Source organism: Panthera tigris, chromosome A2, assembly GCF_018350195.1.
Source record: "Panthera tigris isolate Pti1 chromosome A2, P.tigris_Pti1_mat1.1, whole genome shotgun sequence".
Lineage (NCBI taxonomy): Eukaryota > Metazoa > Chordata > Mammalia > Carnivora > Felidae > Panthera > Panthera tigris.
In genome coordinates this window covers 29231773-29255097 of record NC_056661.1, presented here as the reverse complement: position 1 = coordinate 29255097, position 23325 = coordinate 29231773, and the positions used below count along the sequence as shown (strand labels likewise).

At 40.4% G+C, this 23325-nt stretch overlaps 1 protein-coding gene across 4 annotated transcripts in view; it reads right to left on the bottom strand.

Annotated features, from left to right (window-relative positions):
• The window catches only part of PTPRG (protein tyrosine phosphatase receptor type G), a 710659-nt gene that overhangs the window by 526497 nt on the left and 160837 nt on the right, over positions 1-23325 (bottom strand). For all 4 annotated transcript variants that reach the window (XM_042979322.1, XM_042979323.1, XM_042979324.1 and 1 more), the window contains exon 2: positions 7394-7498. In XM_042979322.1, the coding sequence (XP_042835256.1) occupies positions 7394-7498 (105 nt within the window). The remainder of the gene's footprint in view (positions 1-7393; positions 7499-23325) is intronic.

The following is a 23325-nucleotide window of genomic DNA, read 5'->3' as shown; positions in this document are numbered from 1 at the left end:
GAGCAACAATTGAAAGTGTTTATCACTGATATATATTACTTGACACGAACACAGCACTGAACAATATTTCATCTTCCTCAGAGGCTTTTCCAAGGGTCACAAGGACCCTAAGGAATTTACTGATGTCCTTTACAGCATACAATAGCATCCATGAACTTGGCAAACACTCATGAAACCATCTCCAGGGAGAAGATGCCAAAAACTTAAATACTCGGGTGGCAAAGATTAGAAGAAGGTTTAAAAAAAAAAAGAAAGAAAGGAAAGAAAAAGAAGGCATCTTTAAGATATGAGAACAGTCCCTTTCCAACAGTGGAGTGGGGGAGAGATGGAAAGAAAAAGCCAAACTTGGCCAAGTATTGAAAAATGCTCAAGGTATCTTAAGCATATGGCAACACACTTTTCTCTTTTATACATAAAGTCCTGATTAGTGTGTGACCATATGTGTTTTTTTCTCACCCTATCTATCCTTGTAATCACAGATCAAGTGTAAAAGAAAAAAGAGTACCTATAGGAAGAAACAGTTTGTTCTTCAATGTGTTCCCTACCTTGAGGCCCTCCTATTCCAAAATATTTAACTAAGAACAGGGAAATACCAAGATTAATTACACACAAAGGTTCTGTTCAAGCAACATAAGGTTTAAGAGAGCAGGAAATACGGACAAAACACTACACCATATCTTAATATTCAGTGCAAATTTTTTACCTTCATACCCAACTCCTCTTGACTCATTTTAAATTAAATGCAATGCCATCTTGGATCAGCCGCGGGATTATCCTAGACAATTTATTTTGCATTCTCTTCCCGATACTAATGGTAATGAATTCCCATGAACTCTTTCCTTTCATCTCTCAAATCTCTGATAATACAACTTCACCATTTTTCATCCCGCCTACTTCTCCCACTGACCAATCCTTAACCCTACAACCAGTGGTCTTCTTCAAATATAAAGCCAACATACTCCGTTTCCACCACGAAACCTTTAAACGCTTCCCCATCACTCTCCGATAGATGTTCTAGGTCACTGGCAGAATACTGAAAGACGCTTCATGGTCCAATACTCTGCATTATTCCCTCAACTTCCTCCACCCTACCATATGCTCTACACTTACTGAGCTCCTTTCATTTCCCCAGTCACTGCCAGGTCATTTCACGCCTCAAGGCCTCCTCATGTCCTGGAAAACACCTGCCTGTCTTTAACGGCTGGGATCAGGCAGCAATAATTCTGGGAGCCTCTCTGACCCCTCCCATTATAGCACAACACCTGAAATACAGTAAGTAATTAATAAGTGTGTTCAGTGAATAAGTATCTTCTACTTAGAATGGTACATAGAGTAATAGGGAGTTATAAAGAGAGAAATTAAGTGTAAAAAACAAAGAGAGGTTGGGGTGCCTGGGTAGCTCAGTCAGCTAAGCAATTGACTCTTGATTTCAGTCCAGGTCATGATCTCAGGGTTGGTGAGATCGGGCTCTGTGCTGACAGCATGGATCCTGCTTGGGATTCTATCTCCTCCTTGCTCTCTGCCCCTCCCCTGTTCATTCTCTCCCTCTCTCTCAAAAATAAATAAGCTTTTTTTTTAAATTAATTTAAGAAAAAGAAAAACAAAGGGAGACTGATAAGGGAGAGGGGGTTCAGGCTAGGCATCAAAGTGGAGGGAACATTGAGCTGGGACTTGGAACATGAATCTCAAGACTGATTCCTCCCCAATGGTGCGGTTCCATCAGATAAGAAGCTCTCTATTGCAAACGCAATGTCTCTAGGGAAATGATTCCCTTCAGAAACTTCACAGAAGTCTTTAGGAGAAGAGCACACAATACAATATTAATATCAAACTCTGAGGTTCTAATGTGGCTTCCGTTCTCCCAATCACAAGAGCAGGCTTCTACAGGCAGGTATATTTTGCTTTACCCTTCATAGGCATTATTAAAAAGAGGCATGGAAATTATATTTTAGGAATTTAATTATATCTTAAGTTCACCAGGGGAGCTGATTAAAAGGATCCAATGGGGAAGCCTTTTGTAAATCACCCACTAATTTATCTGAATTTCATGGCAGGATCCCCTTAGTGAGTCCTCAAGCCCAGACTCTGACAGGAGTTCATTTATCTGTACATCCATTCACCCACTTGAAAAATATGCACCAAATAGGCACAAAATGAGATACTCGGGCACACAGCAGGAAAAAAAAAAAGGACTTATAATCCTCGTCCTCAAGGATTCTACATTTCGCTAGGGAAATGAAACATACACCTCCATGCCCCACATACTCACACGCACGTGTATTCTAAAACAAGATGTCTATATGAAGAATGTAGTGGGGTGGCATATAATTAGGAGCCAAATGGGCAACGCGTATTCCACTCCAGAGCAGGGGCCAAGAATTACAGCAGGTGCTTACATATGTTACATATAACCCTCAAAAAGCCATCCTGCAAGATATGTCCTCTTTTGGTCTCCATTGTACAGCCGAGTAAGTCACCAACCAGGACAATGAAAAGGGACCTTGGGTGCCTCCTATGATGTCCTGGCCACAGCTGGAATGCCTCTTAGAATAATCCTGCTTGACCACTGCTCAGCACAACACCAGACACTTCTTGCAGGCAGTTCTGGCATCACTCATCTCAATTTTGGATTCCTCTAACAATGAGAATTGTCCCCCCTTGTACTGGTTGATAGACTCTTTCTACACAGAAGGAACATGAGGTATGGATTACCCGAAATGCAGAAAATCAAACAGGGTAAGTAAAAAAAGGGTAGGAGAAGAAACCGCAACTTACATTTCCCCAAGTCTCTAAGGGGGAAGAGAAAAAACAGATAGCTTTATAGAAATGCCTCCAATTTCCCCTTGAACTTGCTCCAGATTTGTTTCTCATTTCCCTTTCCGGCAACAATGACCTACCTAGCATTTGTTACTTTTTGTGTAATAATTACAGAAGTTCTGGGCAAATTCCAAAATTCATGAGCTGTCATCACTTCAAGTAACACAGAAAAATATCTGTGTCTTAGTCAAGTAAAACTAACAGAGAGATTATTTTAATATGTCCAGTGAGATACTCTTATTCAATCTTTGGGTTTTTTTTTTCCAGTATAATTCTGAAATACATAAAGAGGTCTTTCCCCTTTTGTCCCTATCTTGGAATAAGGAAAATAAACCCAAAGATAGAAAGTAATCTTGAAATTACAAAGCTATTATTAACATTTGATAATAATATCTTACATTTATGTTCCACTTTGTATCTCTTATGCATGAGACTTTCACATTGGACTCAGATATTATGACCCCCCCCCTTTTACAGTAGATGAAAATAAAACCCAGAGAGATAACCAATCTTCAGATGATCCCAATGGGACCAGAGCACGTATTTCCAGGCTCCTCAATAAACAGTCCTCTATGCTAGATGTTCACAGTGGCACTGTCTGATAAGCCTACAGAAGTAAAGATTTTAGCATCTCAAATGTAACGAGGAAGTGTGCATTACCCAAAGTGATACGGACAAACGGAAATAACCTGGTTAGTCCTAATGCGAAAGTTACACTAACATCAATGAACTACGGTTGTGACAATATCCCCAGCTCGAAAATTTGCACAACTCTCCTAAAGTGAACGTGGTGGGATGCCAGCAGAGTAACTGGGTCAGCATCAGGCACCAAACCCCACCTCCACAAAGGCAGCCTACTGAGCAGGACGCAGTAACCCAGGGGCACGGGGCCCCAGAAGCGCCAACACCCAACCCTCTCCCTGATCCAGCTCCTGTAGCACATCCTTCTCCATTCATCTCTTTCTTCATCCCCAGTCCTTTCCACCAGACTCCCTTCTGAATGCTAACTAGACTTGCTGAGGACATTGCAGCTCAAGGGAAAATGCAAGGGAGGAAAAAATTTTTTTAAAAAGAAGACATTTTCCAAATCTCTGAACAGTTCTGTTTATGAGTTAGGCTAATAAACCCAAGCTATCTCAATGTGAGCACGAGTTGGTAAACCTTTTCTCTAAAGGGCCAGATAAAGATATCCTTGGTCAGTCTGTAGCACCTACTCAACCCCACCACGTAAGGGGCCGTAGGCAATACCCAAAGGAGTGGGCATGGTTGTGTTTCAGTAAAACTTTATACACAAAAACAGCCATGGTGTGTATAGTACAGTTGAGGATAGTTTGTTTAAACCCTCATTCCCAAATCCCAAATGGGGAGTTCTTGTGAATTTAACTGACAAAATTTAGCTTACTCAGCTCCCAGTATAACCAAGCGATCACCCAGTGGCCCGTCACAGGTACCCACTGAGAATTGCAATTAACAACATCAACAGCAGCAAAAGTAATTAGTAATCATGTCAAAAACAGCAGGAATATTAGGTACTGGATGCAAGAGACTATGTTATTTTTCACACATATCATCTCATTTCATCCCCAAAACAACTCTATGAGGGAAGCGTTCTTAATTATCCCCATTTCAAAAATGGAGAACCTCAATCTACAAGAAATTAAATGTCCTCCCAATGTCACAAAAATAGTAGGAGACAGGGGCGCCTGGGTGGCTCAGTTGGTTAAGCATCCAACTTCGGCTCAGGTCATGATCTCACGGTTCATGAGTTTGGGCCCCACGTCGGGCTCTGTACTGACAGCTCAGAGCCTGCTTCGGATTCTGTGTCTCCCTCTCTCTCTCTGCCCCTCCCATGCTCATGCTCTGTCTCTGTCACTCTCTCTCAATAATAAATAAACATTTAAAAAAAATTTTTTTTAAGTGTTAAGAGATAAAACTCCTATTTGAGCCATAGTCTACATGACTTCAAAATCCATACTCTCACACACCATACCCCCAAAGCACCAATGATATTATCTTAGGAGGAAGTAAGACAAATCTGTGAATTAGAGGCATGAAATTAAAATCTAGACCATCAAACCAACCTTTTAGAAATGGCCTGCTTCACTTTTGCTAAATTTAAAAACAATTCCCTCTACAAACAACGAGCCTTTCCCTTGGCACACCAGCTTTCCAAGCAGCATTTATACCTAGAGGTGTATATACCTGTATCTCAGAGCAGACCTCTGGTCTACTGTGGTTTCAAGGCCTTGGTCTCAAGTACCCAAAGTGACAGACAACAACCGCTTCCTGATCTGTCTTTGTCTATTGGCCAAATGCTAAGAAGTGTCTCTGATGGACCCAAAGTCTTGTTGACATGAAAATCGATATTCCAGCACTTTGGAGTGAAGCAACCATGGATACCATAGAATTTTCAGGAAGAACTAAGTTAAAGCATATGGACTATATACCATCAATTGATCTCTGTCTCAATCTTTTCGTCTTCTCTTACTTTTTATTTTCTCCATTTTCCCCTTAAGGAAGTAACTTCTCTGTTTCTTCCAAACCACTCTATAGCCTTCTGGGAGATTCCTCATATGACTGTCGTATCCCACCCAGGAAAAAAAAAAAACAACTAGGAGAGGAGTTGACAAACTACAGCCTGTGGACCTTATCCAACCCTACCCAACTGGCCACCTAGTTTAATACAGCCTGTGAAGTAAGAATGGTTCTTCTATTTTTAAATGATTGAGGAGAAAAAAAATAAAAGGAACTATAATATTTCCTGAAACATGAAAATTATACACAACTCAAATTTAAGTGCTCATAAATAAATTTTTCTGGAAACCCAGCCAGTTTATCTAGGATTACCGATGGCTGCCTCTGCACGACAGTGGAAGAGAGACCACACGTAGCCTACAAAGCCTAAGATATTTACTCTCTGGAGTTTTTACAGAAAAGAGGTGCCAAAAGCCTGCCACTGAACTACTAGCCCTTCTGCTGATAGAGGCAGTTCCCAGATCCATTCCAGAAATGCATTCCGGAAATGCAAAACGGAGACTCATTAGGTCCACTGGAGTTAAGGATGTCAACAACTGCTCCATTCCAAAGACTGCACCACATGCATCCATTGTTAACTGAGTGATGGCAAAAGTTTTAGGTCTTTCATTTCTTCGCTGCCACTTGCAATCAGAGATGCTGATGGGATAGAACTTCCAATTTCCTGCCTAACAGCATTATTATTCTAGATTGATGAACTGTAAATAGCAGGCCACTTTACGCCTCCTCCTAACTGATATGGGAGCCACAGGGTACAAAGTGATAAATTTTCTTCGTGTTTCTTGGCAAGAAGCTACGTATATATGTAACTCTGGCCTTCATCGCGCAATTTCCTTCATTTATCAGAAATGGTGACAAAAAGGCTCTAATTAGATAATTCTAATCACAAGGAGTTGGGTGTGATGGAAGACTTCAGAATCACTATCTGTTCCTTGCAAAACAAAACAGATAGGCTATTCTCCCCGTAGGGGCAGGAGATTTATCAATAGACAAAAGGATGCAAAAAGCCAATAGATAAGGTGTAATTAAAGATCAAGCCTATAAATTTTACAGTGACATAAATTTAACAAGATTTGCAGGTGGAAATTCAGGATTGAAAACCAGAGCATCATGATGAAAATAATGCCTTGCAATTCTATATGCAATGACATTGCATAAACACAGATTTATTATTAATACTAATACCCCATGCCTTCAAGCCTTTTCCTACAAATTATTTGAATTATCCAGTGCCACCATAATTTCCAAAGTTGTCTATCTTCCTCAGCCTTTCCTCCTTAATTGGCTACAATACATTTTCCATATATTTGTAAGCATCAAAATCTCGTTTGGAACTAACAATCCACCTATCTTACTTTTGATGGTTGCTGGAAGCATCATCCAGAAATGTCTGTATATTCTTGTAGGTGTTCATTTTTATTCCCCCCTTAGAATGTAAGAAAATTATTTGCAGTGTAACATTCAACATACTTTTAATAATGCTCTCTTGTCTCCACTGGCTTGAAGGCTAAAAGTTTAAAAGCAAAAATGAAAAGAACTGCAGAATGCCATAGAGGGCTGAAATATATTCAACTAAGAAGATCTGACTTGAAAATAAAGTTGCATTTTTTTTTAGATTAAAGCACAACAGATCATTTTGGTATGTGACGCTTTGTAATATTTAGCAGACATTTAGCAGCTGAAGACTAGCCTTGTATTTGCTGCTTTCTGAAATCACTGCCACTGAAAAGACAGAAAAGAAAAGGCTGTGTCTTTTGGGAAATTACATGTTTGGTACAATAACTCATTAACAAGTAAAGTTCAGAAATAAATGCAAATTGAGGGGAAAAAAAAGCAGGTTGAGAAAACAGGTGGGAGGGATAAATTAAGGTACTTATATAACCTTGAGGAAAAACAGGCTCCGGTGTTGCAACTTGTAGTGAACTACCAAAGGTTTGAACAAACAAGTTAGGTGTGAAACTGATTGAAAGAGTACTCTCCAGTGAGTTTCACGGGGTTGGTGACTGGCCTATGTGATCCTGGTTGGAACACATGAACTCACCGGAGTAGGCCCAGTACGGGTCACCTGAAGCCTTACGCCTGCGGATCTGCGCTGAGCTGCCGTGTCTGTTCTCGTGCAGGGCCCCGACGTAGCCTTCTGTCAAGGCTGGAAGAGAGGGAGAGCACAGTGAGTTCACTGGACATAGGAAGGGTGTCCAACACACCTCGGGTGACTTCCCAGAAGCACACACCTCAGGGATAGTGGAATAGAACCTCTTGACTTACAGAAACACAACTACAGGATAACCTAGACAGATTATCAGGATTACTACTAAGAGTAGTTTACAATGAGCCTTTCCTTTGGGTCACCAAGCATGGTGCACTAAGCCCCTGACATATAGTATCTTACATAGTCTGCAGAACACTACTAGATAATACATCCGGTGGTCCCAATAATGAGACCATTCTATAGATAAGCAAACTGAACCTTACAGAAGTTAAATAACTTTAACTTGCCCAATGTCCCCTCAACTAGTAGACTTGGAATCCGCGGTTTTTATTCCGGCTACGTAGATAAGCCTAGGTCCTAGCTGCGAAAGGCCTCTAAGCCTTATTTGATCTTCACAGAGCAAGGGGTCATTTGGTCTCTTTTACAACTGGAGGAATTAAGGCTCAGGGACACTAAGTAACTGGTCCCAGGTAACACAGATAAGCACACAGCCATCGGGGAACTGAACATGAGCCTGCCTGCATCAAAGCCACAGATTCTGCCATCCAAACACATCACTGTGTAAGGCCTGGGAGAATTCCCATGGTGACTACACATCCTCCACATCCTTTAGACCCTAAACAGTCACCTGTTATACCTGAAGATATGAAATGCGAAACCCGCAAGGTCAACACTGCTCAGAAAAGAAACCCTGTTTCATGATGTATTTTTGGAAAACTCATAATGATTCCAATCTTCTATGCCATTACAGAGAGCCTGCTACAGTGTTCAAACTCCTCCCCTCCCAACCAATTCATGAATGTAAATTTCCCTTCTTGTGAGCCCACACCCAAATGCACTGACATGTAAGAACACAAATACCACAGGTGTCCAGAATCCAAAATGAAATGGAATTACACTTCAAACAATACATCCCAGCTATCTATGTTAATATTTAAATGCACCCAAACAAAATCAAGTGTGCTTTTAAAAAGCAGGGACGATGGTTAGGAGAACTGTAGATTCAATTTAAGATTAGGAAGGCACTAAGAAAACAGTACATTCTCCATTCTGAATTTGTCAAAGTAACGATAATGATGTCACCATGATGGCATATTAGGAAACATGTAAAGTACAGACAGTCCCCAACTTACGACGGACCAACCTACCAATTTTTCAGCTTTACTAATGGTGCAAAAACCATACGCAGTCAGTGGGAACCGAACCTCGGATGTTGGATTTGGATCTTTTCCCCAGGCTGGCAATATGCCAGGTAAGATCTTCTTGCCCTTATGCTGGGCAGCAGAGGGCACAGCTACCAATCAACCCCACGACCACGAGGATCACCAACCAACCCGCCTCCAACCATCTGTACTCACACAGCCATTGTTTTTCACATTCCGTAGAGTATCCAATGAATTACATGAAACATTCAACACAGTATTATAAGCTAGGCTTTGTGTTTGATGATTCAGCCCAACTGTAGGCTAATGTAAGCATTCTGAACATGTTTAAGGCAGGCTGGGCTAAGCTAGGGCATTCAGTAGGTTAGCTGTATAAAATACATTCTCAGTGCAAGATATTTTCCACTTACAACAAGTTTATGAGAACATAACCCCATCGAAAGTCGAGGAGATCTGTGCTTTAGGCTTGCATGTCAACTCCAAACACTGGTTTAAAAAAAAAATGCTTGAAAAGTAAACCTGATACTGATACCATTTATGTTTGTTCGTTGGTCCTGAACAACAAAAACTAAAATTTTTGTTGATAAAGGCTTAGGAAGCCACCATGCAACCCATCCTACTATTTTGCAGATAAGCCATGCAGAGATCCAGGAAGTTGACCATTTTAAACTTCTAGAGATCAAAAATAAAATTTTCCATCTCCTACACTCCTATTCTATTTTTTCCCTGCATTAAAGCACACTACATAAATAATTGTTCGGCTTATTTGTTTTCTGTGCATGTGGGAAACTTTTTTATGTATCTGTTTAATATGCTTCTTAGAGCTAGTTCACTCTAAATAATTATTCCCAAATAATCCTTCCTCTTTCTGTCAAGGCAATGAGCAAAACACTGCCTTGAACACAGAAATGTGACCTCCATTAGGGTATGTGGTTGAGCCTGAATTTCCTTGCTTGTTAAATGAAGCTAAAAGTAGCAGCTTCATAGCATTGTTACAACACCACCACAAGATACTGTGAGCAGAGCAGCTAAGCACTGGGCACAGAGTGATTCAAAAATACCAAATAATAGAGAAAAAATTTGTTACAGAGACTCTGATTTTGTCATTATCATACCCACGCCCCATAAGTCTACCTGTTAAGTCATGTAATGGGCAGTCTATCCTGTCATCCCATCCCTGCCAGCTCCAAGGGGGCCTTGTTTGGCTTAAACCAGCCAATCACTGTAAACCGTGCCCTTGATCCCAGTGACATGTTTGGCAGTGGGGACATCAGTCAATCAGAGAGATTCTTCCTTCTGCCTGGCGGGGTTAGGGCAGGATCCAGAAAGCCTCAGGAGCCTAGCTAGGGGTCAAGGAGAAGATCAGGAGAGAAGCTCAAAAATACAAACACACCAGGGGAAGCAAAATCTATAGATCAATTCTGCTGACAAAATTAAAGCCCATGACAAAGGTAATTTGAAACTGTTCCTGTGGGAAGCTTTATATTTACATGAACAAATTACCTGCCAAAGCTCCCTTTTCTGTCCCTTGTATACAAAAGATCCCCAATTGACACTATAAAGGTGACCTTGGTGACCTTCAAATGAGTCAATTCTACACCTGATCATCAATTTCTCCATGCATAAAAGGTCATTGTTGGACTAGAGCTCTAATTCTCACCTTGGATGCTTTAAAAACAAAACAAAAGCAAAACAAATAATCTATGCCCTGGAGGCTACCACTTAAGATTCAGATTCACTTGATCTGGGGTGGCACCAAGATATAGCATACAGGTACTTTTCTTAAAGAAAGTTCTCCAGGTGATTCAATTTTGAAGTCAGAGATAAAAATACAAACTTCCCTGCTGAGCTAGACCAGAGACCCCCTTCAATTCTGACATTCTCTCAACTCACCCTCACAGCCTGGAACCTGACTGGCTAAGTTAACCCTGGGAAAAGGCTGGCCAGGCAAGGATGAACCGCTTACTACAGAAATCATACGGGTGTAGCATCAACCTCAGAATGTGGCTAAATCTGAACTCAACCAGAAAAGCTCACACACAAATGAGCCAGATGTAAAAGGAAAGGAGGAATGGAATCATCCTCAGGATATTCATTTATACCTTTTACAGAAGTTGTTATCTGGAATCACAATCTCTACAACCAATCCCCCTTTTGTCCTGAAAAGGAGGTGCTTGTCATTTTCCAGAACCTTTGAGAAGACTGGGGTGGGGAACAAAGGAGGACAAGGGCTGCCAGAACCATCTCTCATGGGTGTTGCTTTCGTGTGAGCAGTGATGTTAGCCATCCTGCAGGAAAAGCAAAGCAACAGAGCCCAGAGCTTCATCAGGTAAGCAGGTTTGGGGATCCCACACCTGCCAGCTTCCCAAGCCCACTGAACTATTAGTGGAAAAAGCAAACCTACAAAGACGCATCCAATTCAAGAAACAAGGGAGGTATAACCATCAGAAGGTCCTCCCCTGACACTGCAAAGTAATGGAATCCATACCCCAAAGAGCAGTTGCCTTCCCAGCCATCCATATGCAGCACACTGTGAACTAAGGGGCCTCAGCTGAGGGGCAGAGCTGTCTAAAGGGAGTTCACTTGGGACAAAAAACAAGACGTGTGTATTTGCTGGAAACAGGCCAACTGACAAGAGGTAACACAGAGGGCAGGGCTATCCCAAGGAAGGCGGGCTAACCCCGTCTTCATCACACCCCCAAAAGTACGGAGGTACAATGTGAGCTGCACATAGCAAGGTGAAGAATGGGCAAAAAAACCCTGCTTCTGAAGGACATGCTGTGTGGCCTAGGACGGGCTCCAAGCTCCCCAGAGATAAGGAGCTCTCAACCTACCATCCATGATGGCATCCGGAATATGGTAGGTATTTGATCATGAGTGAGTGAATGACTACACACACACATGAACAACAAAAAGGCTGATAGTGTCTGTGTTGGCAGGGGGGCGGGGGGCGGATAAGAGTGGGTGCATCTATCTGTGTATATGTACATGTGTGTATTCATATCAGCCACAAGCAAAACTACAACCTTCCCACTGCCTCACTTTCTAGTCACTGCCCAATTATCACAATAGCAAACATCTAAAACATGAAGCTGGAGGGAATGATCTGGAATTCCTCACAAGTGACTGTTTAGGGAGGCAACTCAGAAATGAACAGGGAGGCAAAGGACTTTATCACCCCAACACCAGATTTCTTTTTAACACATAAACTATTCATTAAAGATGACTATATTTAGTTTTCCCTTTTATTCCATCCACGTCAGTAATGTGTGATTTCTTTTTCTCTAAGAACATAAGCATGTACGAATGGCACTTCTATAATTTAAAACAAAAGAATTTTACTCCCCTCTTCAAATGTATTTTCATCATATAATAAGGTGTTTTTTAAAAAACAATTTTTAGAAATTATTTGAACAGCACTCAAAGATGTGAATTGAGTATACTAAGCAACATAATATATTACTGGCAAGGAGCAGAGATTTGCAAAAGAAACAATCTGAGGTTCCCAAGTAAAGATACAGACTCAGCACCCCAAATTCAATCAATTTTAATACTCTTTGTATTCTTTAAACTCAAACAGCCAACCAACAGCAGCATGGCAATGTTATGGTAAGGCTATGAATCATGCTATTGATTTTCAATATCTTCTGTGCAGAAAATTAAATTATGCAAATGCATGCCTTTACGGATCCTTACCTTAATGCGAAATTACATACTTGCTTATGTCAGCAACTTAATTACACAATTAAAAATGGAGCATGCTTACGAAAATATGTATTTTCATTCTTCAGAACAGACAAGAAGTATAAATCTGCCTATGGATATCCTGTTACTAGTAAGAGGGAGGAGTCAGTGTTGTGCAAACATGTATTCTATCAAGTTCTACAGCACCAAGCCCACTATGGTTAATGGAGCTGAAGTCATCTGTCAGCAGAAAGCTCAGGAGGGCTTTTAATGCTGTGATAATGCTTCAAGGAATTGGGATCACCGTGATGGAACAAGTGTGGAAGACAAAAAGGACATCCAATAGTGCACAATGGTGCAGACTCCACCTCAAAGAGGTAGTCTCCAGTGCGACTTCAACCAACACACACACACACACACACGGCTAGCACACCTGGGCAAGAGGAATATCAAACCCGGGCAGCCTTCGAGGGTCTGAATGGTATAATAATGAAATGAGTTTAGACGTTAATACCCAGCTACTCCCATCATCCAGGAGAATTTGAGCCTCTCAATTTTGACAGGATGAAAGTGTAGATTTCAAAACCAATAGCATTAACTAGCCAATGATGCTTACGCCTCACTCAGCAGGAGGAAGCTTTAAGTCAGGTCGGTTGCTATGCAGAGTGGGAAATGAGTGACAGGTATTTTCATCAGGGAGATTTCATAAACTCTACCCCCTCTCAGAACTTCTCCGGAGCCTACCTCATTTCCAGCCTGAAGCAAAAAAGATAAAAATGTTTCCAGACCCAAAGGCCCAATCCTTTCCTATAAAAATATCCAAAGAGTTACCTACCACTGAAGATATCAACGGAACTGTTTCCTATGTGCATGATTTAATTTCCCAGAGCCACCGGACATAGTTTATAACAATAAATGTTTGTATTCTGGGATTATAAAAGCAGATGTGTATCCCATCTGCCTTAACTATATCTTCAGGAGGATTCTATGTAATCTTGACTCTGAGCGTTTCCCAGAAATTTTGACTTGGGGGAAATAAAAAGAGTTTCAAGCTGTCTGAACTCTACTGTGTTAATTTGCAGGCAGAACATTTTTCATACAAAGAGACCAGCCCCTCTAAACACTACATTAAATAACATTCCTGACATAGTGTCTTTCCTTAGGTTCTACTGTCAAAGAGAAGGGTCACTAAATCTACATGGGAGAAAACTAAATGCAGTTACGTAATGATGGAGACTGGTTTCTTCCAATACTGCAAATGTGTGAATTGAAATCCCAGAGTACAGCCAACGTCTTGTTGTTTTTTGACAAAGATGATACATTTACACATGCATTTGTGTCTCCGAAAATGAGTGGAAGTCTGAGATGCCCACCGAGAAAGACACACAGTCACTAGGCATTTCAGCACATCCGCAGCATTCCTTCAGATGACTGTTATCATCTGACCATACTGAGCCAACAGTGTCTACTGGATGCCAGCTGCATCATGATCTCCTACAGGGGCAGAGGTTACGTGCGGGTGAGACCAAAGATTTATGATGAGAACAGGCCAAAGTTCCACCTACAACGTGGTCACACATCTTGTACCCAAAGCAAAATAGTTTAGTGACCCTTGAGGGTATTTCCACTTAAATGTATGTCCAGTTCTAGGTCATTCCAAAGGACTCAGAAGCCTAGAAGAATCAGTCTGTTTCCATCCAAAATTGAAAACATCAGAACAAAGAAATTCTGGTTCTCTAGTGCCAGAATGAAAATTACTTAAGATGATGGATGGATGGCTCTCACATAAAGAGTCCTAGTTCTCTGCCAGAGTTACTGCCAAAAATAAGCCCACTAAAAATAAGTACAGGCACTCAACATTTTCACATCCAGAATGCATATTTCCATAATGGCAGACAAGCAGTTAAGCGGGCTGTTTATATCTATTATAACAGCTCATACAACAAACAAATTAAAGATCCCTCAAGGATGGCAAAATCTCTAACAAGCATAATTTTCTCTGAATTTTAAAAAGCATTTAAGAACATTAAATCCCACACAATAGTCTAAAATGAATAAATCTTTATCTTTTTTGTGCCTACAATGGGCAAAAGTATCAAATCATAGTTACAATAATTAAATATTCTCATCAGCCTTTCATCTCCTTTGTGCCTGTGTTCCAATGAATCGTAGTAAAATGTACCTGGTGAGTGTCCCAAATGGTAGAATCAAGAAGTACGTCCCTTTGTAACTACTGCATTACAAATGGTCCCTCCAGTTGTTTGTGATAGTGAGCTCACCTCAAACACAATAGACTATATTACAGTAGATTACCCATTTTATCATATTCAAATGTACTTATTGTCCCAGCTACAAAAATATATATTTTGTTCACCATCTAAAGTGATAAAGAGACCTAATATAGAGCCATGACTTTTTCTTTCTTTTTTTTTTTTAAGTAGAACAGATTACAAGGGAAAGAGGAATTGCACAGCAATGTAGTATCCTAGGGGAAAAAAGGACACAAAGTAGGTTATAAAAATGACCTTACTACTTAAGTCACGTAGAGAAGCAAAAGACTGATCTTCTCTTTGTTATTTTACTCTCAAATAACACTGATTACAAAAGGCAGAATCTAGGGATGTCTGGATGGCTCAGTCAGTTGAGTGTCCAACTTCAGCTCAGCTCATGGGTTCAAGTCCCGCGATGGGCTCTGTGCTGATGGCTCGGAGCCTGGAGCCTGCTTTGGATTCTTTGTCTCCTTCTCTCTGTCCCTCCCCTGCTTATGCGCGCTGTCTCTCTCTCTCTCACTGTCTCTCAAAAATAAACAGTAAAAAAATTTTTTTTAAAAAAGACATCATCTATTTTTTTTAATGTTTTTCTTTATTTTTGAGAGACAGCAAGACAGAGTGTGAGCAGGAGAAGGACAGAGAGAGAGGGAGAGACAGAATCCAAAGGAGGCTCCAGGCTCTGGGCTGCCAGCACAGAGCCCGATGTGGGGCTCGAACTCACACCGTGAGATTGTGACCTGAGCCGAAGTCGGACACTTTACTGACTGAGCCACCCAGGTGTCCCAAAGCAGAACCAATTTTTTTAACCAGACAACACTAAAAGAGTCAAAAAAAGTAGAGCCATCTCTCTACTATTCACTATATCCTAATTTAAAAACTTCAGAAATAAAAATAGACGCTTTGAACAAGTCCAAGGAGAGGTACACTTAGAGAACAGATTTATACAAAGGGTCCTTATACATTTGTGATAAAAATCTGAAAAATAACAAGGTTCACTCCTCCTTAGAACCACCCTTCTAAAACAGAACTGGACTCCTGGTTTCAAATATCTTACAGCATAAGACAGCAATAAATCAACCGCCTCTTCTGATCCACTTTAATAGTGTTTGGTTCTCAAAGAACCAAGCCTCTTGATTCTACAAGGTTATCAAGAAAACGAGGGTTAGTCACGGATAGGGCTGTGGTAATGTCAATTGCCACAAATCTGAACTTCCAATTTTACAACGTGCCATCACTCTGAATCCTTAATGGTCAACAGAATTGGCAAACACAAATCAGAGATTATACCCTGTTGGCCACTATGTTGAATACAGCCAGCAATCCCTCCAGATAGTTGGTTTCACCTATGGTGTGTTTGTGTTTAAGTGTTTGCCAACATGGGGAAATCCTGAGAGAACCCCAAGATCTGTATTTTTTAACGCCATCTGGGCTTGGTTCCCAAATAGCAACAATACGTTTCTCTGGGCTTTGTTCCCAAATAGCAACAATACATTTCATGAACAGCAAGTAGCTCTTTCCAGAAGAACCATAACCCCACCCAATCCTCTTTTATCATTTATATTTCCTCTCTAGTCTCTAGGGCCACCTGAGTTTGCCACCCGATGCCTCACACAATTAGAAGCTTTTCGCTAACTCCCCTATTGCCTATGTGGCAGACACTATTAAAAGCACCATCAATAAATACATAGGCTCCTTTAATTCTTCCAATAACCTTGTGGCTTACATACAATTACTCAGAAAAGGTGTATAACGTACCCAAGAACACAAAGCCCTGAACTGGACATTACTCTCAAACCCACAAAATTAACACTAGACTTCAATTATTCTGCACGAAATTGAATTTTACTCATCATAAAAGTACCTGTGAGTTAACAGCTACCGTATACCTGCGCAAAAGTGAAAAACGGCTTTTTCTACGTGGGTCTCAGAAAACTCAAAACATACTAATTTTATTTTTCTTATTTTTTTAATGTAAGCTCTATGACATCATGAAGCCTGAACTCATGATCCCAAGATCAAGAGTCATATGCTCTATCGGGGCGCCTGGGTGGCTCAATCGGTTAAGTGTCCGACTTCGGCTCAGGTCAGGTCATGATGTGACTTGGAGCCCTGCATCAGGGTCTGTGCGGACAGCTCGGAGCCTGGAGCCTGCTTCAGATTCTGTGTCTCCCTCTCTCTCTGGCCCTTCCCCTTTCAAGCTCTGTGTCTCTCTCCCTCTCTTTCTCTCTCTCTCAAAAATAAATAAACATTAAAAAAAAATTTTTTTTTAAGTCATATGTTCTATCGACTGAGCCAGCCAGGCACCCCTAAAAACATAATAATTTTAAAAGAAAGAAGTTTTCTAGGCTATTCTTCCCACCACTATTGGCAAATGTCTAAGATAAAATCACGTTCCAATAATACTAACAGAAAAACATAGTGATTTTTCTAACATGATGTGGAGAATATCCAATTACAGTTATATAAACATTGGTCATTGTCTATAAAAAAGAAAGTCACTTCTATTCAGGCAGAAATGACGTTACAACTTGAGTTGGGAAACAAAGTGATACAGATTACCAAGCTCTCTTCATTCACATTTTCCTTTGTTTAAAACTTGTCATCGTTGACTGCCTGAAAAATTTTTATCCTTGAGAAATAAAAAATAAACCTCCTAACTTGGGTCTTTTCAGTAGTTGACTCATTTATAAACACACAGTCCCTATGCAATATAAAAAAAAAAAAAAAACGAAGGAAATGGGTATTTTTTTATAGAACAAAAATAAATAATCAAAGAAAGCTTACTTAAATGCTACTGAGTACCTATTTCTAAACCAAACCCTGCATAATGTGCCCAGTAACAAAAATACTAATGAAGATAATATGTAACCATGGTAGACTGTTGAAAACACATTGTAGGGGCACCTGGGTGGCTCAGTCAGTGGATCATCCGACTCTTGATTTCAGCTCAGGTGGTTATCTCATTGTTCATGCGATTGAGTCCCATGTCTGGCTCTGTGCTGACAGCATGGAGATTCTCTCTTTCCATCCCTGCCTGGGATTCTCTCTTTCCACCCCTCCTCCATTCATACATGTGCACATGTACACACTCTCTCTCAAAATAAATAAATAAATATGGAGGAAAAGAAAAGAAAAGAGAAGAGAGAAAAGAAGAAGAAAAGGAAAAGAAAATACACTGTAGGCATAAGCCCTAAATCCTGGGCTTGAGGATTAAATACAGAAGGCACTTGAGCCATCACACCCTTTTGCTGAACACACCAATCACAGTGGGGACAAACCTGACTGACTTAGTAAACCCAGAAACCTGTAACTTCTGGATCCATGTAAAATCCTGCCAGCCAGCCATGCAGTGGTCTGTAGTTATCTATTCGCCAGAGCTTTCTGCTTCTGATCCTCAAAGCGTCTACTCCATCTTCACACTTATATTTAAGCTGTTCTTAACTCCTCTGGCTAAAAAGAGAGTTTCTCAGGAGTTTGGTAAGATGTGGGCAAGTATTCATTGTAGTGGGATGCTACTACATCAAGACATTCAATAATGCATGCCCCACATTGCTCCTGCCGTCTGGGAGTTTCCAGTCAAGTAGTGGGGCCAATCAATAAACACACAAGTTAGGGGCGCTTAGGTGGCTCAGTTAAGCATCTGGCTTCAGCTCACGTCATGATCTCATGGTTCGTGAACCCGGGTCAGGCTCTGTGCTGACAGCTCAGAGCCTGGAGCCTGCTTCGGATTCTGTGTCTCCCTCTCTCTCTGCCCCTCCCTTGCTTGTGCGTTCGCTCATAGTCTCGGTCTCTTTCTCTCTCAAAAATAAGTTTTAAAAAACATTTAAAAGTTATAAGTGCAACGCATGGTAAAACAAATATGAAAATTAAATGAAACACACACAGTACAGTCATTGAGAACACAAGTAGAGAAGGAATGTACTTACAATAGTCAAGGAAGGAGACATCATTTTAGCTGAAGACACTGGCAAGACGAGAGGATAGCATCCAAGGTCGAGGAATAGAAAGTAGGATTTTGAGGCAGGCAAGAGTATGGGATAAGAAGGCCAACCAGGCCAAAGCTTGGGGAGCTAGTTGAGGGATAATAAGGAGGTTGAGGATAAGGAATGGCAGAATCCTACAGAACCATAAGGGGCTTTGAAATGAGCTTGGAGAGGCACCCAAGGGCTTCAAGGGGGCAAAGAGGTCTGATATATGCTTTCCTCTAACATGCCTTTATTGAAATGTAATAGTTTTTAGTATATTTACAGATTCATGCAACTGTCACCATAATCTAATTTTAGAGTATTTTTATCAACGTTTTCAAAAGGTGACTGTGCTGCGCGGGGAACAGATTGGAAGCGGGCAAGAGCAGAAAACAGCGGCTCATCGGCGGGGCCCCCAGGGTGAGGCGAGACAAATCATTCATTAATTGTGTACCTGCACCTGTGTGCAGGGGGGCGGTGCTGCTGGAGGCAACATTTAGGAGAGCAAACAGTAGCTTAATATTTACAGTTACCTGGCCAAAATCCTTCTTGACTCTTCTAGTTTTATTTTGCTAATGTCTTCTAAACCCTCCCCTTTGCCTTTTTCACCTGAATTAGGATTTGCACTAATGTGATGAAGCAACTAATTGCTTATACAGTACCTGTCAATAAAAATAGATTAACAGTTAATGAGAAGCAAACCAGATACAACTATTTGCAAACAAAATGAGGAAAAGAAGGCAAGAATACTCATTATACTGTATTTTCTCTTGGAGCTATATGCTGCACCAAATTATACCCTCAATATCACATAAGAAAAATAACTATCTGCCCACGTGATACTTGTAGAACTACAAAGCATACTATTATGGATGTCAGGAGAGACTTAGGTGGGTTTTTTTTTTTTTTTTTTTTTTACGGACAATTTTATTACTGCTTAAACATGGACACGTGAGTGGCTTTAAACCCAATTTGACTTCTCTCTGCCTCGCCAAACAATTCTTACAAGAAACCTCTCTCTTCCACCCAGTTACGTATAAGCAATGAAGAACCTAAGTAAAAGATAATTAATGAATTAATTCATCTCTGCAAAATGACAAAGATTTTTGTTTTTAGCAACTGTCCCGGATTGTCTATCATCACGAAAATGTATTCAGGGACAAATATGCTTTGTGGGTGGTAGGCAGATATATTACCAAATATACCCTTCTCTGTTATTCAACGTGCATAGGATGACTTCTCCCTCCTAAAACACTGGGACACAGGCCTCCCATCAGCTTTATTTGATTCAGCCAACTAGACTGGACTTGGGGTTTTTAAAGTAAAAAATAATCCAAGGAATTTAATGTTGCTGGTCAGAATATCCCAGGGCTACAAATTCATTTTTGTTATCTCCATTTTTGTTAGGTGTTCGTTTTGCTTCCTTTCCAGCAAGAATGAGGTTTGCTTTGTTCTCTTCAATTAAAGAAAGAAATCAGAAGAAATATCCCGCATTCTGCTTGCTTGAAGAGGAGTTATTAACTAGGAATAACACAATGCAAGTCTCAACGAGAGTAATTTGAAAGGGCTATTACAATCTTAAATAAAATGATTTAATTAAAAATTCTAACCACATAAAAATTGTCACCAGATCACATCAAGATGGCAAAAGCATATCTGTCTGATTCTGCTTTACCTAGCTTTAAAAGCAGTTGCTTAAACTAATTATATGGGAGAAATTTTTCCCTTGTTTGGAAAAGGAGCTATTTAACCAATGGTCTTTTTCTGGTGAAGAAATGGCAGCTATTAAATAAGTAGAGGTTTTTTTTTTCCTTTTTTGTTTTGGTTGTGCTTTTTCTAAAGCCTTCTATGACTCTGACCAGTTATACCCCAAGATCCTTTTGAAGCATCAAATGGAACAGCAGTTTTATGACTTCAAAAAGCTCAAATCTAAAATTGAAAGTTTCAGTTCAATATTGCTTTTTTCCCTCTCAATATCTATTTGTATACAAGGCGTTGAAATCAATTGCAAGGAGACTTTTCAACTCTGAATTTAAATCCTTTTACGACTCTGCAATACAGTCAATCAAACTGGGACTGGGAAGGAGAACAGAAGGACAGTTTTCTTTTTTTTTTCTTTTTTAAATAAATATAATAAAGTCAAAAGGAATTATGTATCTTTGGAGGCTTCCCTATTAGGCAAAACTGAACGAAACAGGGGCACCTGGGTGGCTCAGTCAGTTAAGTGTCTGACTTCAGCTCAAGTCATGATCTCACAGTTCATGGGTTGGAACCCCACATCGGGCTCTGTGCTCACAGCTTAGAGCCTGGAGACTGCTTTGGATTCTGTGTCTCCTTCTCTCTGTGTCCCCCTCTGCTCGCGCTCTGTCTCTCTGTCTCCGTCTCTCAAAAATAAATAAACGTTAAAAAAAAATTTTTTTTTTAATTTAAAAAATGAATGAAACAAATTGTTCCTCTGATTTTCAGACAACAGATAAGAACGATGTAGCATAGGCAGTAGAAAACTCTGGAGCAAATTGGTACAACACATGTACCCAAACTACAGGACTGCAGATTACAGAAATTGAGTGAATTTTGAAAAACAAACACTGCTTTAAATATTACTTACAAAATTTTATTAAGCACATTTGCTCTTAAATATCGCCTCTGCATAATGAGTAAGTGAGTATTAAGTGAAAAGGTGAGAGCAAAGGATGGTATTAGAAGCTGCTGGAAACCTCCGGGTTTTTCTTTTGTGCCAGGCCCACGTTCAGGTTAATCCATTCTTTGATATTTAACACAATGGAGCCAGAAAAGCTGCAGATTTCAGGTTTTTCAGAAATCATGCATGACATTTGAGGCTTGTTCAGGAACCAATGTTTCAGAAACAGGAAAGGTACTCTGTGAAATCCATTTAGGACTTTCCACCCTGCAAGGACGTGGGGGTTGAAAGTTCCTTTAATACAGGCACGCTGACCAGAGTACTTATTAAAATATTTTTACTCAAAGTAAAGAGCTGCTCAATTCCAGGACAGAACACTGGAGGAAATGGAAAGATGAGGCAAAAGACCTCACGGCAGAAACAAAGATAATTTTAATATCTTTCAAGAAAAAGGAAGTATTTTTTTTAACTTTTTTTTAATGTTTATTTATTTTTGAGAGAGACAGAGACAGAATGCGAATGGGTTAGGGGCAGAGAGAGAGGGTGACACAGAATCCGAAGCAGGCTCCAGGCCCTGAGCTGTCAGCACAGAGCCTGACGCAGGTCTGGAACTCACGGACCTCGAGATCATAACCTGAGCGGAAGTCAAATGCTTAACCGACTGAGCCACCCAGGTGCCCTGAAGGAAGTGTTTTTTTAAACCTTATCTCAATGTCAAAGAAACCCATTCATTCCTAACAGTCCCCCGTGTGGCTTCAGTTTCTAAAATTAAGATAATTAGCGAAGATGCAGAGGATAGCTATTGGGTCCATAGCCCCTACTACATACGGGGTGGCCAGGCTCCCCAGGTGTATTATCTCACTCAGTCCTCACCAGACTCTGAGGGGTCAATCCTCCCACAACTACCCTTTCCAGAGGCACAGAATGGCAAAGTACTTTCTCCAAGTCACGTTACACTGTCCACGCAGAAGGAATTCACACTCAGACACCCTGAACAGGTAGAGGACAGGAAAAATAACTGAGGCACCCCTCTCAAGTCTGGGGGCCTGCAACATGGAAATAAGCAACAAGCATATTAGGTCCTTTCCGAAAAAAAAAAAAAATACAAAGGCTCAAACATAAAACATGAACACAGAACGTTCTGCACTGACACCAAGTGACCTCTGAACCAGTACTCTCCTGGACAAATCTAGAATCTAATTATACGTATTCTGTCTCCCGCTTAGTGTTAGTTAGTTAGATGCCCCAACCCTGAGTCCCAGAAGCAACGTTTTTTTTTTTTTTGACTGTCCTTTTTAAGAGATTTCACAGTGAAAGAATTCCCACTATAAAAACTTTCTAGTTGCCACTAAAAATACTATAATAAAAGTGATAATTCCTCAAAATTATTACGAGGCTTGCAAGGAGAATTCTAACACTACAGCCTACACAGGAAGGCATTACACTAACCGCAACTAACTGCTGAGAAAACAATTCACTTTCTCTAAAACAGAAAAGAAGAATGTTCCATATAAGCATATGTTCACATTTAAACGGAGATGTGGGGATTAGAAGAAGCATTTCCCATAGAGCAGCCACCAGCCACACAGGGCTACCCTGGACGGTGGTGTACAGATGAAATTCACACAGGATTTGGACACAGAGTAGGAAGAAATGACTGCAAACCGACTCATTAATATTTTTCATTTTAATTACATGTTCAAATATTTTGGATATACTGGATAAAATAAATCTGTTCCATCTAAAATGTTTGAAACGTACTGCTTTAAACATTTCAAAAGCACAGTGAGAATCAGTTTTAGTCCCTTTTGCTCCTGTACCAAGGACACAATGTGACCTAGAATACTTTAGTGAAACCCTCCTTCTTCTTTCTAGCTACTTCATTCCCCCAAAATATAAAAATTCAACTTCTTTTTTTCATTCTTCTATTCAAGAAACTGTTAATTCGGTTGGGGGTGGGGGGCTTGCATAAAGACATATGGTCCAATGGTCTCTCCATTGCTTTAGCAATGGCAATAGAAGGCTCGTAAATGCATCAGGA